At 46.1% G+C, this 11,118-nt stretch overlaps 1 protein-coding gene across 3 annotated transcripts in view; it reads left to right on the top strand.

Moving 5' to 3' along the window:
* The window catches only part of SCAMP4 (secretory carrier membrane protein 4), a 110,127-nt gene that overhangs the window by 87,687 nt on the left and 11,322 nt on the right, over positions 1-11,118 (top strand). For 2 of the 3 annotated variants that reach the window (XM_069072559.1, XM_069072647.1), the window contains one exon: positions 469-3,266. The exons of the other annotated variant lie outside the window; for it this stretch is intronic. In XM_069072559.1, coding sequence (XP_068928660.1) covers positions 469-645 — 177 coding nt within the window. In that variant the 3' untranslated portion in view covers positions 646-3,266. Of the gene's footprint in view, positions 1-468; positions 3,267-11,118 lie in introns of those variants that run through there. 3 annotated transcript variants of the gene reach the window in all.

Below are 11,118 nucleotides of genomic sequence, written 5' to 3' on the forward strand. Positions count from 1 at the left end.
TTATACTATTGCTAAAGTCATTTTCTTAAAGTACAGATGCTGACATTAAACGCCCTTTACCTCTGCTCCGGCTTACCTTTCTAGCTTGATCTATGACTCCACTTGCCATTTTCTTCAGTTGAGCTGCACTGCCTCCTTGCTGTTCCTCTCCTGACTCGCCATGGCCTGTCTCCATGCCTGGAGCACGTCCCTTCCTCCCTCCCGCCACACTTTCTCCAGGAGCCTTTCCTGACCCTGTCTTCTTTGTAGTTCTGCCCACACCTAGCACCAAGCACAGGGCTCTGCATACAGCAAGCACTTACTAAATCTGTGGTTAGAGCTCCTTTTTTTCTGTGACATTGCTTCAGTTACTAATGATAATCCCCGCGATGCTGACGCCATCGAGTACATTGGCCAGCTCCCAATAGACCCTGGAAAGAAGTTCCTTCTCACTCCTGAAGCCTTTCTCGTGTCCCATCTTTCTCACAGGTGCACAGGCTCTACCGTGGCGCTGGGGGCAGCTTTCAGAAAGCCCAGGATGAGTGGAACACTGGCCACTGGAGGAACCCGCCCAGCAGGGAAGCACAGTTCAGCAACTTCTCGGGCAGCAGCCTGCCCGAGTACCCTACGGTGCCCAGCTACCCCTCCGGGAGCCCCTGGCCTTAGAGCGAGCCCAGCGGCCCTGCCTGCCCCACCAGCGGCCCAGGGGGGCCAGCACCTTCCTCTCGCTGATTTTGATTTGAAAGTTTGTTTGCATTTGTTCTCCCCCCCCCCCATCATCCACTGGGGGGTTGGAAAGGTTCTTTTACTTTTCTGTGGAAGAGGCCGAGCTTCCCCAGCAGTGAGGTTTCCTTTGGAGCAACCTTTAGACTTTGGCACATAGCGTTTATCTGTGCCTGCCTGCCAGTATTCGTTCATCTCACTTCAGTCACTTTGCTGTCACTGGCCAGGGAACCTTATGCAGCCAGCTTAGAGCAGTGACAACATGGCTCCCCCTAGAAAGGCTCCGTTACTAATTTGCTTCAGGTTCGTCTCTTGCCTATCCTTGCCCTGAGGCCCTCTGTGAGATGCCCTTCCACCTTCCTCTTCTGTTAAGCCCATCAGAAACCCCAGGCTCTACAGTAGTCTTCTCCAGGAGTCGTGGAGGCCCCTCGCCTTGGACTCCCCCTTTTTCTCACCCTGACAGCTGAGCAGGAGTCAGGTTCAGACAGACTCTCTGAGGCCCAGCACCACCAACCCCCCTCCCCCAGGAGCTGTAGAATGACTTTCCATTTGGAAGGAAGGGAGAACTGGGATTACCTAAGGCAAGACTGAGTCAGCCAGATGCAGCCCTATTGGCAGAAGGGCCTGATTTGCAATTACTCCACATTAAAAACCATAAAGATTATTTGAAATTCCACCATCCGCTGATACTCCCCATTCCAAGGTGAATAGTGCACACATTGGGCTTGCCAGGGGGGCCTCCTCAGATGACTGCTGTAGACCAGTGCGTTAACTCCCTCTTAGGCCATTGGTCAACCTCGATCAGACTGAATCTCTCTTCTGGGCTCCTCTGTGCAACCATCCTCTCTTAGAAGCTTCTCTAACTTCACCCTAGACTAATAACATAGGAAGCTTATGGTGCTTTTGTATTGAATTGGCTAGAGTTTGGTTGCAGGGAAGCAGTTTGCCAGGACCAGGAACCTTCTGCAAAGACAGATAAATTTAAATCCCTTCCCTGGGTTAATTGGTGGAGAGTGGGTGGGAATTTTCTTGGCCGTGTGAAGGGAATATGAGGGTCGCCTTCTCTACATTTGAGCAAAAATAAAAAGATAAAGGGAAAACAGTTCTTTTACTGAAGTCAGGGTAGCTATAATTGCACGTTGGTGCACGTCTGCAGCCTGTATCCTGACATGCTGGACTAAAGTCAGAAAAGAAGACTCTCCACCTTGGGAGGCCTTTTCAGGAAGGGTGGCGAAGTTCCTTTTTCACTTACAAGTTTGCATCACAGTTCCCTTTCTCTCAATCAGCAATGTGTTTGGGGCTTGCTGAAGGGTTCCCAGGCACACAACATAATCTTGTCATCTCCTCTTGATTTTTCCTTCCAGTTACTGACTCAGGTTTGGGGCCAGAACTGGGTTTTTTTGAGATCTCTCTGATCATAGGCCCAGCCTTCTGCCCCCAGGATCCCCAGACACGATGTGACAGGCTCGCAAACCCAAGTGAGAAACCCACACTGTTGTTTTCTACAAATACAATTCTCTTATGTTCGTGATAACACTCTCCAGCTGTCTTCTTGTGGGAAGAGCGGATAGTGGAAGGAACCAGGGATTTCTCCCCAGGCCTCAGAGACAGCTGTTGGACTGTAGCCAGAGAGGTGTGAGCCTGCCCCAGTGGCTGCACATCTGGTGGGTGGTTTGGTTCCCCGTGGTCACCTGCAGCTTCTCACAGCAGGGCAGGCCCTCAGAGGGCACCTCACTACTCTCACACACTGACCTTGCCCTCAAAGGGGCTTGCAGTAGAAAAGAATTACTACAAGTTTATGTGCCTTAAGAAAGAATTAGAGAAAACTTGAAGATTTTAGGTGACAAATTTTGTCTGGTCAGCTCTCACATTTTCCTAAATGATTTTGTAAACATTTATGGAACTGAAATTGACAGGTAGCCACTGGGATCTGTGGAACCCCTTTGTTAAGCCCCAAACCAAAGGTTTGTAACTTTTTAGCACAATGACAAAGGCCGCTGAGGTTTTTGTTCCTGAAATGGCCGGGGCTCCCCCAGAGTAGTCATCTCCTTCGTCTCCTCTCCATTCCTAAAAGACTACTTTGCCACTTAACTCCTTGGTGACCACAGAGGCTGCCACGGGTTCTTTCTCCCTTCCCTCCCCTCCCCTCCTGTGATGTGCACAGAACCACCATTCCAGGTGCCTGCTGCCCCTCTGTCCAAAGGGGGCAGACTGCAAGGCCTCTCACTGCCTGTGCTAGGATAGGAGGAAGCCAGCTGCCAGCAACAGGGTCTGAGCCCAGAGGGCCAAACTGCTGACCTTCTGAAAACGCCTCGAGGCCAAGACCCCCTCCAGAACACTGGCTTGAAGGACGCACTGTGCAAACCATCGTGGCTTATTTTTGTACTTATTTTTTTAATATATATTTCTATTAGACTTGTATGGAATTAACCCTGGGTGAGGGGAAAATAGTTTTTGGAGTTAGCCAACAGGTTTTTTTCCTCTCCCCTATTTTGCATCATGTTATATTGTGGTGGTTTTTGTTATGCGAAATCATCCTTAAAATAAATCCTTTTTCTGCATCAGACTGGATGGAGTTGGCTACAGTTGTGGTGCCTGTTTTTTAACACATGCATGTGTTCGTTCAAAGGAAAATGAACAGAGGAAAGCAGAGGTCAGGCTGTGCGGTGATGGAGTAAAGGAATTAGGCTTGTTTAACCAAAAGACCAAGACTGGATAGGAGAGTTCTCATCAGATAGGGAAGGGCTGTCCTAAGGAGGATTACCTTTATTCTGCTTGGCCCTTGAGAATAGAACTTGGAACAAAGGGGGATGTTGCAGAAAGGCAGATTCTGTAGATTGCCAGATCTAAAAGAGGCCTGAGAAGTGACCTAACTCAACTCCCTCATTTTGTGGTGGGGAAACTGAGACCTAGATAAGAGACTATCTGAGGTTAGGCCCCCCCTCCCATCCCATTGCCCTAGGCTGCTTCAGAGCAATAAAAACTCTAAGAGAATTGGACCTCCTTTTGTGGTAATGAGCTCCCCATCACAGGAGGGTTTCACAAAGTGAAGAGACAACCTGTTGGCAGTGTTCAGGTAGAGATTAAAATACCTACCAAGGCCCCTCCCGATTGCCCCTGAATGCTCTTTGTGGTTACAAAATACCTTTCACGTGGTTAGGAATAACCGGTGAACCTGTATTATGAAGTCCAATTTACTTTTTTTTTTGGAGAGGGGGGAAGTAGGGCAATTGGGGTTAAGTGACTTGCCCAAGGTCACATGGCTAGTTTTGTGTGTGTGTGTGTGTGTGTGTGTGTGTGTGTGTGTGTGTAAAGTGTCTGAGGTCAGATTTGAACTCTGGTCCTCCTGACTCCAGGGCCGATGCTCTATTCACTGCACCACCTGGCCGCCCCTTCCAATTTACTTCTGTTCATTTCTCCAAAATCTGAAAGAAGATGGATAAGAGCATAATCTGCCACCACCGCTGTCCTCATGCCCACCTGCCTCTAGTCGATCTGTGCACTGAGCCTCCCGTGTCAAAAAACAAAACAAACCCAGCCCGCCTGCCAGTCCTGACAATTAGGTGGAGCTGTCCTAAGCCCAGGAGACAAGGAGCCCGTATCAGGCAACCACAAAAGCCAGGCCTCGACCAAAGAGCCTCCTTCGAGTTTCTATTTTCTCTTAAACTCTTAGGGAGGAAAATATCAGGGCCTTGGCGAGAAGCACGGCTAGCTCTCATGGCAAGCAGGCTCAGCAAGTAGGGGCCTTCTGTGCTCACTCATTGCAATGCCCTGTTTTTACTAAAAGCAAAGAAAGAGCAGCTTCTTCCTCGCTGCTCCCTAATCTGTTATTCCGCCAACACCCTGAGTGACACCAGTCTGACCTTTCTCCTTGCTGCCTCTCCCAGCCCCGGACCCAGTACCAGGAAGAATCTACCATCTGGGAGCTTGCACCAAGTAATGGAGATGCAGCAGTCACTGTGTGTGTGCCTAGGACCAGGGGAAAGGCCCTCCTCCACTTCTCTCCTGCACCCAACAGTTACCTGCTTGTTTTTCCTGCCTCAGAGCAAATGTCTTCCCACTGCAGTGGTAGTAGTACCAGGAAGCACTCATATGATTACATAATAACTATATCATTATAGAATGCTTTCAGGATTACGGATGGGGATATTACCCCCCCCCCCTTGTATTTTCAGAGGGGGAGACAGGCCGAGAGAGTCTTAGTGACTTGCCCAGGGCTCAGACAGCTAGTAAATGCCTAAATGGGATTCAAACTAAGGCCTTGCCTGACTGCCACTCCAGGATCCTATTTACTGAACTTCAAGTGGGGCCACCATCCTCCCTAGAAGCTACAGGTGGTGTCCCTAGAGCACAGGCCTGACCATGTGTAGCAGCAAGCACCCCAAGCGTCCTCAGGGTTTGCCGCCACCACAGGTTCTTGGATCTGCTTTGATAAAGGAAAGCAACTCAAAATGGGTTAACAAGCTTACTTTAATCAGTCAGACATATATCGTTTACCTTGTTCAGGGGAAAAAGGTCAGCACCCTGAACTCCAAAGCATACAGGCAGAATTATCAAGACAGGAACAGATCAAGTAGACAGATTTCCAAACTGTCCAACCATTACATCCATACCCAGTCAACATCTGGGTTTCCATATCTGGGTTTTTCAAAGCCGGGGGACTCTCAACAACGGCTTCCCAGAATTCAGATCAAATCACAGAACACTTCTCAAAGTGAGTCCCAAAACAAAGCTACACATCAGGGCTTATATAGCCTTCTCCTGGCTCAGAGAATGTAACAACCTTATTGACCTGACCCACTGGCCAATCAAAAAGTATCTACTGAAAAACAAGCCTCCCTCCCCAGGCTTCAGGTGCACTTTAGCCTAGGGGCAGGGAAGATCTTCCAAATTTGCATTCCCATTACACCATGCCATTCCCCTGCTGGATTACCTCCAGGCTCAAACACAGATCCCTCTGGCATTCAAAGTCAGGCCTTTCACAACCTGGCTCCAACCTTCCACTTCAGCCTCGAATTATATATGACTATTTACCACTAAGTGTAACCAATCTGGCCTTGCTGTGCTTCCCACAAGACACTCCACACCTTTGCATGAACTGGCCCCCACCCCATCCTGGAGTGCAGACCCTCACCCCCTTTGCCTCTTTGTATCCCAGGAACCTTCAGACATCAGTGTAAACACCACCTCCTCCTCCAGGAGGCTTTCCCTGATCCCCCCCAGCTGCTAGTGCCCTCCCCCCAAAATAACCTTGTAGTTAACATGTATGTTATTGTTTATACTTATTCTGTTCATACTTCTAAATGTTTACATGTTTCCCCCCATAGAATGTAAACTTCTTGGGGGTAAGGACTTCTTTGTCTTTCTATTCCCAAGGCCTGGCACAGAATAGACTCTTAATAAATGCTTGATTGAAGTCTGGGACAGGGCCTGTCTAGGGAGCCAGTTTCCAGGCCTGGCAAAGAAAGAGGGGGCTTAGCCAAGATGCTCAAGACAAGAGGCGAATTACAGGAAGGATTCAGGAGTTCACAGCATCAGTTGTGGGGTGTCCTGAGCCATATGGCCAGGACTGAGTCCAAGGGGCTTGGCAGCACTGCAGTTCAGAATCAGGGGGCGGGGTGGAGGGGTTAAATGATTCAAAGGAAAGGTTAAGCGGCTGGGCCTAGAGTGACAGGGGTATAAGGAGCCAGGCTACCACCATTATTAGGGGACCTGGCTCTCATACATTTGAGCTATCACAGGCAGGTCACTTAACACTACACAGTGGTTAGTTAGAGCATAAGACCTGGAGTCAGAAAGACCTGAGTTCAGAGTGGGCCTCAGACACTCATTAGTTGTGTGACCCTGAGCAAGTCACTGAACCTCTGCTTCAGTTCCCTCAGCTGCAGAGCAGGGATAATAATTAGGACCTGCCCTCCAGGGTGGTTAAGAAGATTGAATGATATAACATATATAGATAAAGCACTTTGCACACCTTGGAACACTCTGTAAGTACTGCCCATTTTAACTCTTTATATTAGGTTTTTCCCTAAGCTTCAAGTTTGTCATCTAAAGTTGGGTGTAGTGGTGGTGGTGGTGGTGGTGGTGGTGGTGGTGGTGGTGGTGGTGGTGGTGTGTGTGTGTGTGTGTGTGTGTGTGTGTGTGTGTGTGTGTGTGAAGTCTTGTAAGTCAGTTCCAAGGACTGGACCCACCCACAATAGATATTAATAAATGTTACTTGAATTAGTAGCAAAGCTGGAAGGGCCCTAGGAGTAATGCATGTTAGAGATCTTTCAACCCCACCCCTTCATTTTATTGCTGAGGAAACTAAGGCACAGTGAAGTCCGTGCCAAGGACACACCAGAAGTCCCTGCAGATCTGGAGAAACCTTCTCGTTAACGCTGCTCACCTGCCTGCCTCAGGTCTGGGAATTTCATCTATCGTTGGTCCTTGGCGCCTCTCGTGTCTTCTGGTTCTCGCTTTCATTCTGTAATTAAAATGGCGATGTTCTACAGCTGCTGCTTTTCCCTAAGATCTCCTTCCTACCCATTGCTTAACAACTTTGTTCCACAGGCACATGGTAAGATTATAAAAATCCCTCAGTCTTAACAAGCTGGGCTCCTTTTAAATAGGACCAAAGGATGGAGTCAGCATGGTGGGTGTAGTGAAAGGCAGTTTCTGGAGCCCTGTGTCCGGAGCCTGTCCAACCCTCCCAATAATCTGCTGTGTCACCTTCAGCGGGTCATGTAATTTCCCTGGGCCTCAGGATTGAGCGATCTCAGCATTCCTGAACCTTGTTCCTGAACATAAGAAAATCTTTAGGATAGTGATATTTTCTTCCCTAAAATATTGAATATGAAAATATGTAACTGATGAAAAAAAAGTATGGAAGGATGGGAGAAAAGGTAGGAAAAGCAGGTTGTCTTCCTCAGTTTTACTTCTGAATATCGCCAGCCTCATGATCTGTTCCGGACTATCATGGATTCAACTAAAAAGAAGATGGTCGTATGGGGGGAGCAAGGAATAACCAGTAGGCAGACCACATTCTTGGCTGGAATCCTCCAAATGTCAACAGAAATTGAGGAAGGGCCCTAGCATGTTAGATGGACCTCTTGTGGTCAATTTGTGGGAGAATGTGGATCCAGATTCAAAGGACTAGCTTTTGATCTGCGGATACTCACACTGATGAAATTATGAATCATTGAGAGTCCTCCAGACTCTCAGAGGCCCTAGACCAGCATTTGTGGGCTCTTTCAATATAATTCAAAATTCAAAATGCTCTGTGGCCAAATAAGTCCAAGAAAGGCTAGACAAGCTGGTTTCTGGGCCCACCTTCCTCTTTTGTAAAATGATGAAAGCATTGGAGTAGTTGAAGTTAGCCATCTTTGTTCTCATTATTAACTTTCTTTAAAGTTTATAAAGCACTTTACAAGGCAACTCATTCCCCTGGTAGGGTCTTGATATCTTTTGTCTTCATGGATTTTTCCAATCTTGAATCTTGGTTGTTGGCCAGGGTCTAGTTCTCCTTTAAAGTCTATGGTCAGCTTTCTTCCCTACTGCCAGGAGTCCTGATCCTTGAAGCCTCGAATGGCTGACTGTCTCTGTTACATTTGTCTGAAGAGTATTTATCTACTCTGTCACAAATTCTTAACAACTGAACTGATGGCTAGGGGGTATTTTACTGATCAAGTGGCTCCCCTACTGGACTTCATGGACATTGTGGGAGTTGGGAGGAAGGGGACAGGGAAGGGAAGGAAAAAAGAGAAAAATTCACTTTTCATCCTATCCTCTGGTATAGACCCAGGAATTTCCTCCACAAAGCTACTCAGGGCCTGAATTCAAACTTTATGAACTGATTCCAGAGCTAGGAGACTTAACTATTTCAAGACCTACAAGGATGTGGTTAGTTTTTTCTAGGTCAATGGCCAGGCTCCCTTTTTAATTCAATAAAGAAACTTGTTTGCATTTCATAAAGAGATCACCAGGCTAGCTACATTTTTACAATTAATTTAATGCCTCTTTGCCTTTCTAAGGCTGAATCAATGAGCTGGAGGGCAGGGGGACAGTCAATATCCTCATATTCACAATATCCCTGTGAGGGCGGCATTCTTAGCCCAGAGAGGTGAAATTTCTTGCCCAGGGTCACCAACCTCATAAAGTGGCCAAAAAGGGACAATGTGGAGTTCTGTGTTTCCATGGAAAGGATATCTTTGATCCAGAGATTCTGCTGCTAGGCATGTACCCCAAGGAGGTCATTGATTTTTAAAAAAAGGCTCCATATACCACAATATATATTGCCTTTTGGAGGGCAATTGGGGTTAAGTGACTTGCCCAAGGTCACATGGCTATATTTTGTGTGTGGGTGTTGTGTCTGAGGCCGGAACCAAACTCAGGTACTCCTGTCTCTGGGGCTGGCGCTTTATTCACTGTGCCACCTAGCCACCCCCCCCCCAATATTTTTAACAGCACTTTTTGTGATAGCAAAGAATTAGAAACAAAAGAGACACCCGTCTAGAGGAATGGCTAAATACATTGTGGGACATGAATATAATGGAACATTATTGTGCTGGAAGAAATGACAAATATGATGAATACAGAGAAAATTGGAAAGATCTATATAAACTGATAAAAAGTCATCAGACCCAGGAAAATTACATATATAATTGTGTTGTTGTCCAGTCATGTCCAACTCTTCATGACCACATTTGGGGTTTTCTTGGCAGAGATACTAGAGTGGTTTGCCGTTTCCTTCTCCAACTCATTTGACAGATGAGGAAACTGAGGCAAACAGAGTGAAGTGACTTTCCCAGGGTCACACAGATTTGAATTCAAGTCTTCCTGACCTCAGACCTGGTGCTCTATCCACCATGCCACCTACCTGCCCCTACAACAGCTACAACAATGTAAATGGAAAGAACAACTATTGCAAAGCAATTGAAAAATGAATCTCAATAAATTAAAAAGAACAAACTTGATTCCTCCCTCCAAAAGAAAAAATCTAAGAATATGCTACTCCCCCTCCTTTGTAGAGGTGTGTGGAAAGGAGGGGGTACACAGGTGTGGGATGTTGCATTTTCGTGTCAAAGGTTTTTTTATGTTTTGCTGCTTGTTTTCTCTTCTTTTTAAAAGCAAATTTTGGGGGGCAGCTAGGTGGTACAGTGAATAGAGCACAGGCCCTGGAGTCATGAGGACCTGAGTTCAAATCCAGCCTCAGACACTTAACACTTACTAGCCATGTGACCTTGGGCAAGTCACTTAACCCCAATTGCCCTACCTTCCCCCCTCCAAAAAGAAAAATTAAAAGAAAAATTTTTGATAAGGAATATTTGTCAGAAGAAGGGAATTTCTCATGGAAAATTTAGATGATGTAAAAAAATAAAAATGTAATAATTTTAAGAATTTATTACTTAAACATTTAAATTTAGTCATTCAAATTTAGTGATTTAATATTTAAATTTCAGTAATTTAATAGTTAAATTTAAAATTTAGTCATTTAAAATTTTTACTGATCAGTTAAAAAATTTAAATCCACAGAGTCAGCAGCTATTCCTGCTCAATGGCCAGCAATAAGGAATTGCTTTGTCATCCTGGGAATGAGAGAGTGCTGAGCCAGCACATGTGGCTGGCCCAAAGCAGACGGGGCCCTTTGTGAACAATCTATAAACAAAGATGGAAAGGGGTTTAGAGGTGGAGAGGAGAGGCAGTAATGGGAGCTCACAACGAATGGCTTCCTTTTCAATAAAAGTAAGATGGAAGGGACTGGAAGATCTCTAAGAAACTCTCCTGCTCTAATAATCTGTGGTCTTAGGTATTGCCATAGTTCTGCAATTACTATCTGTCTGTGATGTTACTTCCCGGGTCACATGAGGAAGTGTGATGCTGGGATGGAAGCCCAGATTAGTGGACTTTGTCTAGAGCCCCTTTCCAGGGCAATACAAAATCAGATGGAAGTGAATTGGTAATTGTTAAGGTATTTTGCTTCTTTTTGGAGGTCAACTTGGAGTAGGATTGAGGTAAACTGAGGCTATGGGTAAAGCTCTCTGGAACTTTGAATTCCCCCTGGTTCTCCTCCTACCTGTCTTATTTCAGACACTTGATGGCTGTGCAACCTTGGGCAAGTCACTTAAACCTATTTGTCTTAGTTTCCCACACATTAGGTGCTCTATAAATGTTTATTCCCTTCCCTCCCCTCTCCCATCTGGCCATTCCTTCTGAATCCCCTTTGCTGGTCCATCATCCATATAACTCCCCCTAAATTCCAGAGTTCTTCAAGGCTTTGTCCTGGAATCTTCTCTCCCTCTCTCTCTTCATTTTCTCTCAGTAATTTCATTAGGTCCCATGGATTCAATTATCTTTATGCTTATGTTTCCCAGAGACATATAGATAGATAGATAGATAGATAGATAGATAGATAGATAGATAGATAGATAGATAGAT

Source organism: Petaurus breviceps, unplaced genomic scaffold (genome assembly GCF_028583685.1).
Source record: "Petaurus breviceps papuanus isolate PSGF00001 unplaced genomic scaffold, PetGlider_PUasm1.0 108, whole genome shotgun sequence".
Classification (NCBI taxonomy): domain Eukaryota; kingdom Metazoa; phylum Chordata; class Mammalia; order Diprotodontia; family Petauridae; genus Petaurus; species Petaurus breviceps.